This window comes from Wolffia australiana, chromosome 6, assembly GCF_029677425.1.
Source record: "Wolffia australiana isolate 7733 chromosome 6, ASM2967742v1".
Taxonomy (NCBI): Eukaryota; Viridiplantae; Streptophyta; class Magnoliopsida; order Alismatales; family Araceae; genus Wolffia; species Wolffia australiana.
In genome coordinates, this window is record NC_135840.1 from 2,509,086 (window position 1) to 2,529,067 (window position 19,982).

A 19,982-nucleotide genomic window follows, 5' to 3' on the forward strand; every position below is an offset into this window, starting at 1 on the left:
GATCAAATTCCAAAGAAAATCCATGAACAAGAAATAGGTCCAAGTATAGATCAGATATATTGTGTGACAATAGATTGCAGATAGATGGATGGTGATTTGAAGGATTTGTCAGATTCCTTACCTTAATGTCTCGGGCCTTTCCCATGTCCCAGCCCTCAGCCGCTCTTGGCTGCCAAGTCAGGAAATGACTTTCTTGAAACATGTTATGATGGTGTCTCTTTTTTCTGTTACGATCCATTAAGCCCACGAGGGGCATTATCGTCTTTTGCATTTCCCTGGTGTTTCCCTTTAAATATGTAGCCCTCCTCGTCGGAGGGCAGGACATGCGTTATTAGTCGTAATTTTCCTTCCAGTAGTCTCCCTTCTCTCGACGACGTCCACTCTGTTGAGCTCTGTATCTCCGGCGACGCCCACTCCGCCGTTCCTCCGGCCGCTCTTGACCCTTCGGTGATGTCCAATCCGCCAGGGTTCACCCCATCTTCGATACGATTCTGGCTGGGATCCTATCATTTTCCTACCATCCTCTTATTTAAAGGGTCTCTGCACACGCATCTAGCTTTTGGGGCCACCTCTTGAGCCCTTTGAGATATATTTCTGAAATGAGCATATCAGGTTCTTTCACCCTGATACGTTAAAGATTAAGTTAGCAGTTCTCCATTTCTATTAAACCATTGAGTATCGTATTGGGCCTGGTTAGAAACAGTCCATAGAACTTTACAGGGTATTTGAACTCTGCAGTCCATGGTCCATATAGACCACTGTGATTTGAACTGGATTCTATGTGCTCTCCTTGGCGCCCAAGCTCTTTAGAAGCCCTACACCGAATCCCAGTCACCAATACTAGTTGAATAACCCCAATTTCATGATATTCTTATTTTTCATAAGTATCAATTCAAAACGAAGAAGGAAATGTGGATAAAAGAGGACTTTAATTTTCCCATGAAAAGACCTTGATAATTAGAATAAGGTGGTCAAAATAAAGAAAAAAGATATGATAGGGAACTTCATGGCAAACACATAAATTGAATGTCAAAACGACCTGTACTGCAAACTGCCCAGTTCCCCCAGCTGCTGCAGTGACTAGCACAATCTCCCCTGAGACCATTTTTCCTGCCTGTCACTTAAAAAATAATCTATATTAAATAAGTGGTATTTTATAACCTGGCAACTGAAAAAATTGGAGACCTTCCTATCAGGAAAACAAAATTGACAGTCAGAGGGGAAGAGTTTTGAGATGAGGTGGAGTTGGGAGGAGGGAAATATGTCTCCTGTATGTATAATAATATAAATATAAAAAGAATTGTACAAAAAACAGTGGCCTCAAACAATAACAGGGTGCTTGGACATATCAGCACATGAATCAGAGCAAAATTTCTTATGACACGAAATAACATAGGTTTAAGAACTTTCTGATTGCTGAAGGGGCAACATCACAGATCACACTTACCGTCTCCAAAGCAATGGATGCAGTGAGGCCAGAGGTAAGCATGGCCAAAACTTCAGGGTCTGGTCTTGGAACAGGCATCACATGTTTTGATGGTACCTACTCCAAGGAGATGAAGAATCTCCTGAGAACATTTTTGTTGAAAAGAAAATGATAATTTTGAAGGAACTTATGACAAGTCTTAAATACCATCATAAATTCAGCATAGCATCCAAACAACATGAGTGCCACAGGTGCTCCCACTCTCAAGTGATCAACCAAATCACCAACTTCCACAACTACACCAACGCCCTGCATATAGTTTTACAATAAAAATCTAGAGGAATTCTTCATCCTAAGAAAATCATCCACTGTAAAAAATTTGGTCACATGATGTTGAGTTTCATTCAGAGGAGTGATGGAAAGAGAAAAAGTTGAGGTTGAGTTTCATTCAGAGGCTCAAGGTATAATAGAAGGTTTATGTATCAGAGAAATTCTGGATGGTTTGAGAATTTAGCGCCCAAGAAGCATCCTAGAAGGTTCTGAGAAAAAATCTCATATCAATGTTGGGGCTCTTTTCTGGAAAACCGCATATTATAACCTGGCGGCTGAGTGGATCCCAGAGAATACTTGTCCCGGCTGTGCAAGATCACAGTAAACGCAAATATAAGAAAATTAGAAGAATATACTTCACCTCGAATCCAGCATCCAACGGGGGATTTTTATCCTTAAAATAACGACCAGAGCTAAAGTTGACCTATATAAGAAATACAAAATATAATTAAATCAAGCTGCCAAATAAAGTTCCAAGTAGTGCAAGATTAACCATCACTTACATCGCTTGCATTAACACCGGCATATAATATTTTAACAAGGATGTGGTCTGATTTGATTGGAGACCTCAGCCTTTCCCGCACAATTTTCGTAGCGCGTCGAAAATTGTGGTCAAAGGTATGGACAACTCTAAGAGAAAAAAGACCATGATCAAATGGGCGAATCATTACAGCAAAAATATATTTAATGAGCACTTTCTTCTGAAAATAAGCTCGCCATTAAGCTAAGAGAACCAACCAAATACTTTGTAACAATAGAAACAACAATTCTCTAAAAAAAATAAGCTGGAATAATTCTATCAACTGATTAGGGAATAAATGCCGTTTTTACATAAGCATGAATTAGAAGGTGATATAAGCCGAAGGTAGATTCTCACAAGAATTGAAGAAAAATCCGTATAATACGCTCCGATCAGATAATGTCCACGATTTGAGACACAGAAGACCAAGACAAACAACCAAAAAGATGAGAAAGATAGAAGAGAGTAGAGAGAATGCAGAATAGTAGAAAGGGAGCTCAGCCGCATCAGCCACTCCCAACCCCTTCTGAACGGAGGATCTCTTGCCCAGCCTGCTTCTTGCAAATCCCAAAAGAAAAACCTGTCCTCCTTTTTTGTGGGCTGGGATTTATTTATATAGACTTTTCCGCCCAATCTCCCGCTCTAGGAGTAAATGGCTGGCTGCCTTTCTTTTCTCGATAGTTTCAAGTCATTCTAGGTAACAATATCTAAGGATCTATGAAAAATTGTATTTTAGTAACTGAAAATTTCAGATGCCAAAAATTCAATAGGTACTTATAATATTTTTATAGAGATGTACATATTTAGGAACTATAAAAACAAAGGGATAAACTTAAAACATCATTAGTTTGACGGAAATGTAATCTGAACAAGAAGATGCAGATACCCAGGAAAGGTTCCTTGCGGAACCGAGGTATAGGTTTTGACAGAAAAACTGGCCTTTCTTGTTGGAATCCCATGTTTAAACTGACATACCCTGAAGTAGTTGAAGACTAGGTACAAAATTAAAAACCAATGCTGATATACTTGAACAACGAAATTATTCCAAAAACAAAGGATCTTTCCATCAATTAGAAAATATAAAACTTAACATCAAGGACTTCAAAGTTGGCAGATTACTTCCTGGAGCTCAAAACCTCAATTCTTCAACATCAATACTTTTTTTCAAAATGTTCATGCTAAATAAGTGAATATCATAATGCACAATGTCGCTTAACAGTGTAGCATAGAGAAATAATAAAAAAAGAATGGAAAATTCTGGTAAAAATGAAAAATATTGATTTTAAATTACATTTTGTCAAAAGCATCAGGCTTCTCTATTTTTGATGGTAGTTTATATGAGTATCTCCCTTTTGAGTTCAATGATTTCACTTTGAACTTCTTCGTCTCTGCATCTGATGGCCAATACTCTAATCCCCTTCGATTAGTGACCCACAGACAAGAACCAGCCTTGCTGCTATCTCTAATAAGCTCAAAAGCACCTATTAAAAATAAGAAGAGGTCACTCGCAAATTTTTTTTTTTTTCAAAGTTAAAGCTACGAAGCCAAACCTAAAAAAGAGTATCAGTAACATTAAAGTAAAGTTAAAGACTTTTCTTTTGTTTATTTTTCAATATGTACTTGATACTCAGTATCAAGAATTGGAATCAATATCACTGTATTCTCCACCGCAGTGGATAGTCAACAATGTTTATAACGAAGATAATAGATCTTGGAGTTGATCCAGACTCCTCTTCTCCAGGAGCTCCTTCTTGATCAGGCGGTCCTCCTTTCCCAAGATGGACTCCTCCTCTCCAAGCCAGGGCAGCCGCGCCACGCCCGCAGCTCCACTTTTCCTCCCTCTGAGGAAATGAATTCAAGACCCAGAAAACAATGCCCATACGTGGGAGACCCTTCCCTTATTTATAAGACTCTGCGGGGAGTTCCCGCCCAATTCACTTCATCTGGTCAAACGACCGTTGACCAGATCTGGTCCTCCTTCTGCGATAAGTCTTGGAAAAGCGTTTATCAGTACTCTCCACCATTATAACTTCTCCCCAGTAGATTCAATATATCTACGACTGAGTCCAGTATGATATAAGTTAGCACTGAAGAGGACAGCCAGGAGTGAATAAATGACACTAAACCTATAAATTTAACTCATAGTTTCCTTCAGACTGTACTATCTGGGTCGACTCACTCCTGTTGCATTTGCCCATGTCGTCAGTCACAATTCATAGCTGCATGATCCATGCATCTGTCCACAACAGTAAGCAACTTTTTCTCCATCTTTCTCTGGTCATGTCAGAGATTGAGAGTCATCTCAGTTGGGAATACATACCCTAATCTTTTTTTGAGTTTTCTTGGGCAACCATGCCCTCGTTTGGTTTGGTCCATTAAAATTGGGTCCCTAGTTATGTACCCTAGGTAGGGTCGGCAGCTGGAGATTTCTAGAGAAATCAAAATATGCCATATAGAACTTAAAAGAGACTGAAGCAAGGCAACACATGCTTGGGGATTCCTTGCCAGATGGAATAAGCACGGAAACTCCTCCTGAAGCTTTCTGCAAGCCACCCAGTCATCCGTCCAGTATTGGAATAAAGATCTGTCCCCTAGCCTGGCTTCAAAAGATCTCTGGACTAATGGGAAGATGAGCCTCATGCCTTGCCAGAAAGGAGATGCTCCTCTGATGGGGACTGTTCGTTGTTCCCAATTCATCTCTGTACCATAGCTGTCTCTAACTACCTTCATGACCATATTTTCCCCTGCCCCCATGATCCAGCCTGCCCATTTTGCCACTAATGCCTTGTTCAAGTTGTGCAGCTGTATCACTCCAAGCCCCCCTCACTCCACTGGTTAGCAAACCACCTCTCGAGTGACCCGAGCGGCTCCTCTACCATTCTCTGCTTTCCTTCCTTTCTGGAAAAAAATCCTCATCTTGGCCTTCAAGTGCCTGCCGACTCCCTGAGGCAACTTAAAGACTGATAAGTAAAACAACAGGATGGCTGACAGCACCGATCGTAGGAGTACTAGCCGGCCCCCTCTCGACAACACATGGTTCTGCCAGCTGTCTAATCTCCTCTCCACCTTCTCAAACACTGTGTTCCAATCTGTATTCTTGAGTCTTCCTTGTGTAAATGGCAACCCCAAATATCTCATGGGTAAAGTTCCAATTGGCATACCTAGAGCTTCTGCATATTGTATTTCTTCCTCATGCAATAAACCAATGCCAACGAATGCAGATTTTGCACAGTTAATCTTTAAACCCGACAATTATGCAAAGAGATCCAGCAGTGTAGAGAGATTTCTGGCTTCCTCCACTGATCCTTCCATGAAGAAGGTGGTGTCATCCACATATTGCAGAAGTGGGATGCCAGCTGGGAAACTTGCTGACTGGAATCCCCTCAACAAGCCTTGAGCACACACTGGTTGTATATATAGCCAATGCGTCCACCGCGAGAACAAACAGTAGCATTGCCTGCGGGCATCCCTGCCTGACGCCTCGTTGTGGCTTTATCCACCCGGCCTCCGGTCTGCCATTGTCTAATACTGAGAATGAGTGTGATGTAATACATTGCCGGACCCATCGCGCCCACTAGCCCGGACATCCTCTCCTCATAGATGCCCATAAGAAGTCCAGTCAATGGAGTTGTAGGCTTTTGCAAAACCAACTTTCCACATGAACCCCTTAGTTCTATTTCTCTTCCACGCAGCTACAATTCACCTGCCACCATGGCTCCATCAATCAACTGCCGGCCTGGTATGAATGATGACTGAAAAGGGCTGGCAAGATGTCTGATCACCTCTCATAACCTGTTTGCCAGAATCTTTGCAATTATGAGGTAGATAGAGTTGGACAATGAGATGGGTCGAAAATCTTCAACTCTAACTGCATTGGGGCATTTCTGTAGAAGAACAATGTGTGACCTGTTAATGCGCTCCAAGCATAGTTTCCTCTCCAAAATTCCTCCATCGTGTCCATAACCTCCCCTTTGACTGAATCCCACAACTCCATGAGGAAGAACACTGGGAACCATCAGTTCCCGGAGCTCCCTCTCCATTCAGCCCTTTCATTGCCTCCTGAACCTTGTCCACTGTGAAAGGCCTCAGCAATTCAGTCTGATTCTCCCTTGTCACTCTATTGGCCCCTATGCCTCTCCATTTCCATTTGCTCTTGGCTCCACGTCTAGACAAGGCCTGGGAGTGTTCCGCCAGCACACATCCTATTGCCTGAGACTCAAACTTTTGGCCCCTCACTTGCATCTTCCGTATTTGATTTCCACTCCTTTCGTTTGCTGTGATGTGAAAAAATCTAGTGTTGGTGTCGCCCTCTTTTAGCCATACTTGTCTTGATCTTTGCCTCCAGTCCATCTCCACCTTTCTGTCCTCCTCGGCAATCATGTCCCAATAGTTCCTTCGCATCTTTGTTTCCTCTTATGTCAATGCTCTTGTATCTTCCAGGTCATCCAACTGCTTGATGCCTAGTAAGGCATCGGTCTGCCTTCGATTTCTCTCTTCTCAGATATGTTTCTTGACTTGCCTGAGGTGTTTCCGAAGCCCTACTAGCTTAGTGGCCAGCTTGAGAGTTGCTGCCCCATGGCTATCTTGTCCTGCCCACCATTTCTTCACCTCTATCTTAAACCCCTCCTCCCGTAGCTAGGATTTGTCAAATTTGAAATATGTGGATTGGCCCTGTCCCTCCTGTGTCTGCCATATAATGGGAGAATGGTCAGACGATGTCCGCGGGAGTGAAAAAACTTCCGCCAAGGAGAAACTCTCAACCAGCTCAATCGAGCATAAGAACCTGTACAATCTTGATTGTGACTGTGGACTCTTTGTGCTTCGCCATGTGTATACACTATCCTTCGGTCCCATTTCATGCAGTCCTGTCTCTGAAAGAAATGACCTAAAGTCCTCTGAACCCAAGTCATAGCCGCCCGCTCCATTGGGTTAATCCCACTCATGAAGTGTGCCATCAAAGTCACCCTCGTAAAGTAGCGGTAGCCCCTGGAAAATGAGGCCACTCTGTAGAGCGCCCCACAGAAAGAGGTATGCAGTGGATGTATGTTGGGGTCGTACGCTGATATAACCACCCATTCACAGTCATCACTTCTCCATTTCAGCTTCACTGCCGTCACAAATTTTCCCTTCCACACATCCCCTTTAGAGAACATCTTCTCATTCAAGATCACCACCACCACTCCAGAACTTCCCACCGCATTCACTGCAAGGAAGCAATCAAGAAAACCACGACGGACTTTTTGCCATTCTTTTGTTTCACATCTCTCCAACATTTCCTTATGTATTCAAGCAACTGTAGTGCCCCATTCCCACCACTCTGCGCCTCCACTCATCCTGCTGGCCGCACACACTGTATGATATGCATTTCATCTGAGTGCGTCCTTTGAAAGTTTGCTGCTTCGGCTACTTTGTTTGCCCGATAGTTTCCTATCAGCTCCATCTCTGCCCTTGTCTCCTCTCTACTCTGTTCTCCTGACAGTTTTGCTTTCTCCGTGTCCTCTTCTAGTGACTTTGCCTTACTCTTCGAACATTTCGACTGCCCTTGGGATTTCTGTTGTCTTTCCAACTGACCTCACTTCCATGAGCCGTAACACGCCTCCCCTCATTGCTTTCACCCACGCTTTTCCTCCCGCCTTGTCCTGTAGGAAAAGTTTACCCCTCATATATACAACCCATTTAAATCTCTTAATGTCTGCAGCTGTGATCCTCTTAGAAGTCTGATGTGCCCGTGTTCCCCAGGATTTCTCCCCTACGTCATTTCTATTATTCTCCGGCAGGACTAGCGGCTCGCTATCTCATTCTGCCCCTTTAGCTGCGTTCCCTTGGACCATCCCTTGTATGGCCACCTTGACGACTTTGAGTTCATGCTTGCTTCTCCCACTGGTTGCTTGCCTTGTCTTGTTGCCTCCATTAACAACAATGATATGTCCATTATCGGTTGTTTCCTCTTCCCGGGTGATGTGCTTGAGTTGTCCCCCTCTTTAGGCTCGGCCTCTACCTGATTTGGTACATGGGTTGATCTCTGAAGTTCAGTGTCTAACTGCCTTGAAGCTGAGCCACTTTTGATGTTGGGCGCATGTCCACTCAAGCCTGTGACCACTGTCTCCTCTAGATGTTCATCTGCCGAGGGCTGTTGTTCATCTGGCGTTGGTTTGGTAAATCCTCTATTCTTCCCCTCCAGGCGCCCACTGGGAGCTTTCTTTGCGTGTGCCTCATGTTTTATGTCGAGTCCACCTTCTAGCTGAGGTGCTGCCGGAGGTGTTCGCACTGTTAGGTTTACCCTGAATTTACCCTTCGGGCCTTGAAGCCAGGCAAGGCCCGGTGGCTGGCTTCCCCCCGACACCTCCACCGCTAGCATTGTCACGTTGGGGTCTCCGAACGCCAAGCCAGCTGAGATAATGTCACGAAGCTGCCCAAAGGGCCTTGATAGAGCCTCCAGCTTCTGTCATGTCCAATAACCTAGTGGAATTCCTCAGGCTTCAATGATATGTGTCATGGCTGCTCCCTCTAGAGCCCCGTTTTCTGGTACAACACGACACCACTTTACTGCCGCGTCTTCTTTGATTCTCTGTGTCCAGCCGCAGGGTGCAACATATGCCGCCATAGACACACCCCAAAGAAAGAAGGCTCCTCCCTCCAACCTCCATAGTTCTGCCTTTGTTTGTGCCCGAGACTTTGTCCATAGTCCTTGTTGAACTTCCTCAAACTTGGGTGATCCCTTGACCACAACCCCTACCAACCACCCCCTTAACAGTTTGTTGTTCTTCTCTTCCTCCCCCCTTTCCTCTAGCACAGTCCTCGTTGCACTGGATAACTCTGGCCTGCTTTCTCTTGCCCCCTCTCCATCATGGCCTTTGCTTCACGGCCTCTTTTGTGGGCACACATGCCACCGATGGCCCGCACCTCTGCATCCACGACAGATCACCGGCTCCCGACATTCCCTGGCATAATGCCCTTGAGAGAGGCACCTGAAACAATTTGTCCTCTGATAACGATCCTGGATCTCCATTGCTCCTGTGAGGCTTGGAGTCTTTTTATGCCGAGGTTAGACCATCAGCCAGCCCCCTTCCTTGCCTACTTCTTCTGTCTGATGATTCCTGCCTGCATTTTTTCTCCGAGCTTCTACAATGCACCCATGTCGAGGAGGCCTCTCCATAGATTCATGACTCTCGAGCCTCCTCATCCCCTTCCGGATCTTTCTTAGCTCTACTCCGTCCCGCCTCAGTGGGAATTTCTTCAGTATATCTCCAGAACTGCCCCGGTAAGGGTGAGTGCAGGTACCCCAGGAGGAGTACCCATACGAATCCCTGCCGCCACTGCCACCTCCACCTCCACTGCGGCGACCATGTTGCTGCCTGTCCCCCTCCAAGAAGAAGGTCAGAAACGTCTCCTCCGCCACGACAGATACCGGTGCCATTGTTGCCTCTGCCAACTCTGTACTGGTGCCGCCTTCCACCACCAGTAAAATCGTTGCCACCACCCCTGCGAGGAGGCCCTGATCCCATGGCTGTTTGCTCACTTGCGGGTCATTCAACTGCCTGGATGGCTCTCTTCACCGATCCCCCATCGATCTCCTCTTTGGCTGTCTGTTTCCTTGGGTCCCTGGCTGGTCCACCACACCTATCTTCGCGATCTCCTCTGTGACGGTCCATTTTCTCCGCTCCCCCAGTGTTCTTTAACTACAATGTGTTCCTCCTTGACGATGTCTTCTAACCCACCGCCTTCTTGATAACCGCCGTGCTCCTCCGCCGGTCACCACAGAATTACCACCGATCTCCTCCGTGTTCCTTCGACCACCACTGAGCACCCCAGTTCTCCTTTGCCAATCACCGGTCACCACCGATCTCCTCCGTTCTCCTCCGCCAGTCTCCAACCACCGCCGTCGACCCCGCTCACCGTCGATCAGCCGCCGAGTACCACTGATTCCAATTCGAACTATACTCAAAATGGAGATTGAAATATATAGAAAGAATAACACTATTGAGTCCCACTCATATGTTGAGTATGGCCAATCCCGTGGCCATTATTGTAGCGATATTCGAGGACAGATTGAGCGTGCTTGTTGGGGAAAGCGTTTACTGAATTCATTCATATGAATCCCTGAATGGTACTATACCTAGCGCCAATCAAGGCATGGTTATATAAGAGGTCCTTCCGATACACCAAAGATGCACAAGGGATGGTTGTTTTTCAACTAGCACCAAGGAGTCTCTAATCATGAAATTCCAAATCATCCTAGATCGACTGCGACGACAAGTCAAAGAGGAGACAAAAGGGGATTGTCCTCCCTTAGCGTTAGAGGAGATAGACTAAAAGAAGAAAATGCAATTAAATCCCTTGCTAGGGTAGTGAAAATATTCAAGAAAGTGTTCTCTAATGATTTCACCACACATCAGTACAAACCAGAATGACCAATTAATATAAGTGGATTAACCATAATTTAACTCATTTGAGAGTCTTGTACGCATGAAAAATTATACCTACACGATAATGAATCACAGTAAGGGCTTCGCGAGGTATGTATTAGCACCTCACAGGTTGACAACTTACTAATCAATTGGGTAAATCGATCACTGATTGATTAATCTATATATTGATTAGTTAATGAATAAGTTTCCCAATGAAGGTTATTAGCTAATTGAGTTATTAACGAAACTTATACATGAGCCTAGAGGGTTACATATAAGATTTTAGGACATTGGTGGATAAACAATAAGTTTGAAGACGTTCATTAAAATTTCCTTAGAGATTTATGAACGTTTCCAAAGGACTTTAATGAAAGTTTCCTAGAGAGCATAAATAGAGGGAGGCATCCTAATTTGTTAACCATGTGAATCAGTTGAAGTACCCTTCCTCTTTGGTGTTTTCGTCTTTTCAAGTCCTGCTTCAAGTGAGACTAGATGGAGAAGAACCTCAGATTTCTTGCAACACAAATCGAGGAAATAAGAGGAGATTACGAGCTCTAAAGATTGTGTGGATACATCTAGAGGCCAGACATGTGAATGGCTTAAAGATGCTCACTCAAGGAACAAACAAATTACAGATTTGATCCATACCAAGGCGAGGGTTTTGATTTTATTTTTCTTTGAATTTTAGATCCATCTTCAATTTAATATTCTGCTTCACAATCGAGTTTGGATTGTGTTGATCGAGGTCTTGATTCTCAGTCACTATTTCCTTTTATTGTAAGGTGGACTGATGTGTGCTGCTACTCCAAAATTTAGCTCTGACAGTCTTCTCCTCTGTGTTGGTACATGCAGATATCTTCTGTTGCAGAACCAATATCTTTGACCCAATTTTTAGTGCTTACTAGATCCAACAGCTGTTGTGCTCTTGAACCTTGATATTAATGAAAGTAATCCCTCTATTCTTAGGATAAACAGAAATTTTCATGCAATAGCATAATTCTCCAAGTAGTTCACAAACAATGAAAGAAGAGAGAGCAATGAGGATAGAGATGATATCAGCTGCCTGCTCACATGACACTACATATACCAAAAGCAATGACCTTTGCATCAATTTTCTCCTTTACAATGCATAGCAAGACATTTGGTGAATATATCGGTCTATATCAGTATGCTCTTTGTACTGGATCTATCAATAAGTTAAGTTACGAGACCATATCCTGATGACGATTATCATGAGTTAAGGAACGCAAAATGAAAGAAAGAGTGAAATAAGAAATGTAACTTCCATCATAACCTGAATCCATCACTGTTTACTATCATTTTTTTACTGGACAAAATATAGATTTTAAATTCACTCAATATGTATATCACATATAGACTTATCAAAGCAGCCATGCCTGAGGAATTTCAGATGTCCTTCAATGTCTTTCTTTCTGAGTGTCTCTTTTCAGCAATGCTGCGACTTCAGACTCTATGGAAAACTGGATTCAATAGGGTATTTTTGCTTTGAGAATGCTGGTACTACAGTTCCAAACTTTCATTCTATCAACCACACTAAATATTGATTTCGTTTGTCTACACTAGAGTAACCAAAATATGAATGGTTCTGTGCATGCCCTTTCAATGAGCTGTTCACTTTCTAATTCCTCCGTTCCCTACTGTATTTTTTGCTGATAAGTGCCACAAAAGAAAGAGAGAAGATTAGAGAGAGAGAGGAGCATGGAGGGGGAAGACACCTGCCCTAGGAGTGTAACTGAGGGGAAGAGTAGGCGGCAATAGATGGTTGTCTACCTTTTATAATTAGACATAAAATTAATACAAATTATAGAGATAACATAAAAGATAAAAAGTTGACGACATTTCCCCCTGGTTCCAACACTTCCCAAAGACCCTACCATAAGAACATTTGTTGATTTCCACCTCCCTCAAGTCTTCTCTTAAATATTTTTTTTTGAAGAAAGTCTTCTCATAAATATTCCACTAGGGATTACCTACTCTTGTTGTTGACTATTGATTAAAGAGCGCTACATACATGAAACAGATAGGGTATCTTACCATGGATTCCGAGAATGATCTATCCCTGGTTATGACTAATAGATTGATGAGGAGATGGTTCTCCTTGTTTTTTAGATTCCAAAACTACCACAGTGAGCACCAGGTTTCAGAAACATGATATGTAACAAAGACTATAGCCGGAAATAACCATCATCACTCAAATCATGATGAAAAATCATGATGATATGGCTCTCCCACATTAATATCTCCAATATTATTGAAGGGCATTCAATATTTCTCATGAAGTCTTCTTTCTCCTTTGGTAAGTCTTCAAGGTCTCTTCTACCATGATTTTTTTTCAAAGAAAGAAGATCACCCTAAATTGGTGATCAACTCCATATTATATACATATAAACAAGAGTAACAAGGACCAAACTGGTCCACCCCACCATTCATGCCCTCCTAAACCAGCATGAAACAAAACCCTCCACTTGGTGAACCACACCATCCATCAAAGCTGTCTTCCCCTTAGCACCGTGATTAACCTTACCCACTGTGATTCCATTCTGAATATTCTGCCCCTTAGAGGGGCCCATAAAGCTCAATCCTAAGTAACATGCATACGTGAAGTCTTCTGGCTGGCCCAAAACACTCTAGCAAATAGGCCCTCAAACAACAGATGAGAGCACTCTTCTGCCATGATACTTCAATGAAATGCGTTTTCCCATCTAACAGCAGCTCTAAGTCTTCAAGGAATAAAGAGATTACGATTTCCTTTACCATTCACTTATCTTAGTCTAGTTTCTTCTTTTTGAACCAGGATAAATGGAATAAATTATTAAATTTTTACGTGAAACCAATAGTTTAAGACATACCATTCACAACCATCTCCATTGGGATATAGCCACCCAAAAGACTGACCAACTTGGAGTTTACTTTAGATCCCATTTCAGTATGTACAAACTGGAACAAATATCACAGTATTAGATACTGATGCAATAATATGCAAGTTTAGTCAATGAAAGGAAACCAACAAAATCATCTCAAAGCCACATCTGTTGTTGCTAAAAGGAAAATAAAGATAAAATCTATATTTTATCAAATTCAACAAAGAGGAGATGGTTATTTCAAGAAAAATCAACAGGAAAATATGTTTGGTTGTTCTATCTCTTATCAGAAGTCAATCTCTCCTTAACTACCTCCATCTCAGATCCATTCCCTCTTCCTCGCGCATATCATTCACTCTTCGCTTCTCTCCCTCCACCGCCATCGAACTATTTCCGTCTTCCGCATCTTCTTCTCCATTCCAGTCATTCTTCCATTTCTCATCCGCTCTTCTTCCTCTTCCATTTTCCAACCTCATTTTCGTCATTCTAGTCTCGAAAATCTTTTCTCTTCAAGGAGCTCCGCAGTTCTAATCAGTCAGCCTTCGCCAACCGCTTTCCTTCGATTGGCCGCGTTCCGGAGCCGCCGCCAAGTAGCCCCGCCCGAACCGCTATCCGATCCATACCGCCCCGTCATTCGATCCGAGTCCGTCATGAACCGTCTCCGCCCCAACCACGCGTCGTCCTCGCGAACAACTGATTCCCAACTGTCCGGGTCGTCAACCCCACCCCCGCCCGTCGGCCGTCAACGTCCTGCGTCGAACCGTCAACCCGACCCGTCGATCACCCTTCATCTGTGCGCCAATCCGTCATCTGTTTCATCATCTTCTTCTCACATTCCCCCCCTGACGCGTCATTCCGCCCCCCCTTCCCTGTCCTGTTCTTACGGCGATCCTTCCGTTTCGCCGCGGCTCTATTAACCGGGCCTCCGCCTACACCTGCAAAACTTCACAACGCCCCGATTTGCCTAGCCGATTTCGAGAAGCCTCTCTTTCCCCCAAAAATTGTGTCATCCCTACAGCGGTCCCTCTACATTTCCCGAAGTCACTCTCCACAAATTGTGATCTATGGAGCGGTCCCAAACCCCCCAACCGCACGCTTCTCCGCCCCTCCTGCACCGAGGCCTGCCAAACACCACGCGATGTGTCGACTTCCACACGTGCAATTGCCACTCAGTTTGTCGCGTGGTTTTACACGCATACGCTTGTCCCACGATTTAAGGCGCTTTTCTTGGGGGGACGTTCTGGAAGGGGGTTTGTCGTGTCGAGTTCGCATTTCGTGCTAATGACAACGACTAGCTGGCGCACGACAGCTGGCGAAGGTGGGACAGGGTCTTCGAGGCGGCACAATCGGCGACAGATTATGCCCAGCTATGGGCATCAAGTGATCAGAAAGGCACACGAAGTGGCCTCACGATGTGACGCGGGAAAATGCCTGGCGATGTTCTTTGCGGATGTTTAACTTTCATTCTCAACCGATGGCTCAATGCAGTCCTCAACATCTCGCCACACATTCTACTTCATGCTCTTGCTTCCAAAGATCGCCCTCGACTCCTCCCGATCCTCTCCTCCCGAACTCCACATGCACTCCATGGACTCGCCACCATCGGACTGACTCGGGCCCTGAACCAGGGCCCACTTGACTCACTCCACGACTTCCATGGACTCCCTCTGCTGACTCTTGAGAAGGTGGGGCATGCGCATCAGAGGTGCTACCCACTCATGGTGTTCCATACGTTGCAGAAGCAGAAAGAGAAGACAAAGTCCGAAGCGACACGCCGACGGTTGAACCCCGAACCGGTTCAGCACACGAGTTCCGCTCCACCATCGATCAACTCCAGGCTGACTTCACTCGCCTCCTGCAACTCCAAGAGGAAATGGAGTCCTGCTCCTTCAGACTCAGACCCAGAGACCCAGTCCGGTCCCTACTCGGGCGTTTTGGTGTCCTTTTCAGCCTCTCCTCTGAGAGTGGTACTGTGGTCATAGTGGTTTTTTCACTCACTCCTCCTCTGATCGTGTGTTCGCTTGATTGGGGCACTCGAGCATTGACCCCTTCAATGACCCGGTTTGTGTTCTTGAAGGGGCCACCGAGCGCGTGCCGTCCTTCCTTACGCGGGCGTATCGCACCGCCGGCATCCGGGAGGCAGGTTTTTGTGATGTGCTCGGTGTGGTCAACAACGCCTTCCATAAAGCGGCGTTCGATTGGATGGCCATTCTCCTCAACGCCTTGTTTTTGCTGTATGTGCTGCTTTCACCTCCTGGCTGACTGTGATGCCTTGTGCATGCCCAAGGTGTGAACAATTCACCCGGCGACGCGTGGAACATGGACTGTACTGGACGGACGGCTCTAGGGCTTGGGCGGAACATTCAATCGGCACTTCACCACGTGACTTATCTTATAGGACGCCTCACCGGCGCCTACCAGCCCACGAGCCTTTTGGGTATCTACTCCTTTTTCTCTTCTTTATGTACTTTTTGTACTTACTCGACTTTGTTTCTTTATTTTTGTTGTTGGACTTTGCTTGGCTGCCATCCGATTTCTTCCTTTACTCTCTGAAATCATCTGGCAGAGTTGTAAGATCATTTCAGGATGTCAGGGGGAATGCCCGGGCAGCCTTGAGGTTCGGGGCACCGCTATCGTGATTTTTGCACCGCAGCCGTGTCCGAGGTTCGTGGGTCTATTGTGTGACCACGGATGAGAGGGGTCGCATCCACCGGTCCGACATTTCAGCACTTTGGTCGAGGTCAGTTCCCACTCAGGTATCCAGCATGCCGCGACTTCGCCAATACTTCTCGCTTCTACCGTCAATATACCGTCTTTTTTTGCGGATCGTGAATCCTCCCGGCTAAATCTTCGTAGCTACGATGGCAGACGCGCGCATTGGGTGCGTCACGGGAGCATTGGTATCCCTTCCACCGCCCGACGCTGTTGGTGAACATGCCGGTGCCTTGGTGGGCAGTATTGGATTGGGAGGCGACGGACGCAGTACCCACCTTGCGAATCGCCTTCCCTTACCCTGGAGTTCGACTCCTGCCCACCGGACCGGATGTACTCTTTTCATGGCCTTTCTGAATGCGAATGGGTCTCCGGCACCACCGGCACGGACGCTCTCTCACCCACGCACCTCGACGCTCCCGACACGCGCCTGAGGTGCATCTTCACGGAGGTGCATCTTGAGAAGGGATACAGGTGCGCCACAAGGATCCAAGGCGTTTTCATCTCGCAATGTCACCTCACCTTCATCTTCATTCAGCTTTGCGAGCATGAACCCCTCCTCCCGCCTCCCTTTCTTGAGGCTCTCTCGCCTCCCAGCCTCCGCTCCTGTGAGCCCAGGAGCCCCCACTCCTCCGCCGCACCCTCGCCTCCATGATCCCCTTCTCTCTCATTTTCTTCTCGGTGACATGGTCCCTGACGTATGTTGTCCTCCTCCTTCGCCTCCGGGCCTGAGGGTCCTCCCCTCCCCATTCATTCTCCCTGGATTCTGGCCCTTCGCCGCCTCTCAGGAGACCCTCCTTCGGTGGGATTCTCCTCCTCCCTCCCCGGTGATCCTCCTTCTTCTTCCCATCCGAGGATGATCTCCTCCTCCCTTGCGCTCCTTTTCTCCTTTCCCGGCCACCCTTGTCTCCCACCCTTCCCGCGCCTCATCTCATCCTCCGCTTGCTGACCTCCCACTCGCTCATCCTCAGATCCGCCTGACGTATTCTGGGCTTATCCTGGGAATGAAGACAGTCAGTGCACTCTCGCACACCGGAAGGGGGTATCTCATTTTCTGCACATTCCCAGCTCTAACTCTCACCGGCTGTTTCTCACCGCATCGAGTCGGATCTCATTGTTCGCCGTAGCCGATGCTCGATCTTTCTCCTCATTGGAAAGCGGCGATGGACGAGGAGATGCTTGGCAGATGATTGGCAGAGCAACATAAACCTTTAATTTATATAAACCATATGTATGTTAATGACACTGAATGTAGATTAAAACCCCAATAAAATCTTGAGATAAAATTGATTGAAACCACCAATGGAGATGGAAGTTCCAAACAATCCAGCTTACTGTCATGATTTCTGTTCTATATTTCTTTTCTTCAAGCCTTACTTTCCTAATATTGTCAATAAGCTTTTCCAATTACACACTAATAGGATATCCCTCAATTTCTCATGAATCTGTTCACAGTGATTCACACCCAATTCTCCACCGCTATCAAATGTTTCTGCTATGGAAACACTCATGAATATTTTAACTACAGCCTCTCACTTTCTTCCAAACCTACACAATTATGCATGAAACATCTTGTGCTCGCATACCTCAACAAAATGGGGTGGCTGAGTGCAACTTTTATCGTATTTATAGCATGACCCGTGGTCTCCTCCACATGAATAACCCAAATACTTTTGGGGAGAAGCTGCCCTTACGACATTCCATCAAATTAACCATCTTCAGTTTGGAAGCTTCACTCTTTCAGCCCTGTAGATTCCCTCCAGACCTTCTCCTTTGTATTCCTTCGTACCAACCTTGTCCCCTGTGTCTTTTGGTGTGTCTGCTATCTTGAGAAACTCAAATCTAAAGTGCGCATCTGCTCCTCTTCCTTCAACCCTGGCCTGATGATCTTTCTTCGACCCTGGCTGTTCCTCTTCTTTTTAACCAAGATTATCCTTCCATTCTTCTTGCTTCATCTGACCCACTTCCTCTGCCATTCATCTTTGTATTGCCCTACCTAAATCCTCAAGTATGTGCACTGCTATTGATGTAGGACGGCGGGAGGCGCAGTGGCAATGACAGAACTTGTGGGAGTTGGGAAAAACGTGACGGTGGTCGTGGATCAGCCATACAGCCAATAGAGTGGCCAAGGAGTAGGTGACAACGAAAGGTGGATGGCGGTTGTCATGCTTGCAACATGCCAGCAACAGTGGAAGTGGGATGACGTGCTTGGTACAAGTGAGCAGTGTGCTGGCAAGGGTGTGGTGACATACTCTCTATAGGCGAGCACGTTGGGGGTAGACATGACCTGGCTGCAGGCAGGCATCATGCAGATGGCTGTCTTGGTGCAATAGCAGCTACAGGCAGCAGCGGTAGCCCAATCCATAGACACCTCCCAATTCGAAATTCACCAGCGGCTACATGAAGGGACGGAAGCTTTTAATGCATTTCATGCGTGACTTTTGGAATTCTTCAAAAAAACAAATGTATGCTCAGCTTGGTTCTGTAACGTCAACTGTTACAGTAACTGTTCAATTTCCCCAGCCATTCATCATCACGTACCCCTTGGTATCCCTTATCCTATTATATCTATTTTACATGTCTCTCTCCCACCTATTGTGCCTTCCTTACCTCCCTTGACTCTTTTTTTTTTGAAACAAATAAAAGGCAGTCACCCAACGAGTCGGTAACCATCCGAGAAGTACATGGGCCCTAGAGCCCGTGCGATACATGCTTAACCACTCCTCTCTCTATTCCTCTCTCGCAGGAACCATGCCGCAATGAGGTTGTCAACCTCATGGGTGAGTCGGTCCAGTGAGGCCTGCCTCCCCCCTAAAAACCACATCGTTTCGATGTAGCCATATTCCCTAGAGCACCGTCAGTGCGCGACCCCTTTTCTCTTTTCATCTATTTCCATTTATTTGCATGGATTCCCAGAAGGCCTCAGTTGATGTTGTATTGATTCCAGATGTGTTTAAGTAGACCAAGTTGATTGTGCAAAAGGGCATGCAAAGAACAGATGGTCACAGTCCTCTTCTCCTTGCGTGCAAAAGATACAAGTTGTCCGTATCTCTGGGTAAAACCATTTCAGGAAGGCGCGAGTCACCAGTCTCTTGCTGTACAGTAGCCACCCGAAGATCTTTACCTTTAGGGGGGCTTTTAGGCGCCATATATCTTGGCACGTCGATATGGTCGTTTGGTCCTCATTCTCTTGGCGGATCCTTGTATAGACTTCTTTGACTGAAAAGGGGCATTATTCCAAACCCAACCTCCTTTGCTCCTAAACATGGTTGGATTTGGTACAAGGCCTGCTGCATGTCCATGATTTCAGCTACCCTTTGGTCTGAAAAACGCCGTCAATTACCGGTTCCAAATGTTGTCCCAACATTCGCCCACTGTGGCCTCAGGATTTCGGGCAAACGCAAATAACCGCGGATATGTATCCCAAAGGGGGCCGCATGACGCCCATTTGTCTACCCAGAAGCAAAATATAGTGCCGTCTCCTAGCCTGGCTGAGTAAAACTGATGAACTTGGGAGACAATTAGGCGAAAGCCTTGCCAAAAGGGTGACGCCCCTCTAATTGGGGTTGTTTTATCCTCCCAATTCAAACCCCGACCGTAGCTATCCCGCAACATCTGGATGACGAGAGCTCGTGAGGTCGATTAGTGCGGAGGAGGTGCAGGCGGCGATCAAGGGATTGAATGGAGAGGGAGCTCCAGGCCCT

The 19,982-nt window shown here is 45.7% G+C and overlaps 1 protein-coding gene across 2 annotated transcripts in view; it reads right to left on the minus strand.

Moving 5' to 3' along the window:
- The window catches only part of LOC144704201 (ARP protein (REF)), a 64,746-nt gene that overhangs the window by 11,636 nt on the left and 33,128 nt on the right, over positions 1-19,982 (minus strand). For both annotated transcript variants that reach the window (XM_078576515.1, XM_078576516.1), the window contains 7 exons: positions 13,555-13,642; positions 3,568-3,757; positions 2,260-2,386; positions 2,118-2,180; positions 1,634-1,735; positions 1,448-1,543; positions 1,040-1,114 (listed from right to left, as the gene is read on the minus strand). In XM_078576515.1, the coding sequence (XP_078432641.1) occupies positions 1,040-1,114; positions 1,448-1,543; positions 1,634-1,735; positions 2,118-2,180; positions 2,260-2,386; positions 3,568-3,757; positions 13,555-13,642 (741 nt within the window). The remainder of the gene's footprint in view (positions 1-1,039; positions 1,115-1,447; positions 1,544-1,633; positions 1,736-2,117; positions 2,181-2,259; positions 2,387-3,567; positions 3,758-13,554; positions 13,643-19,982) is intronic.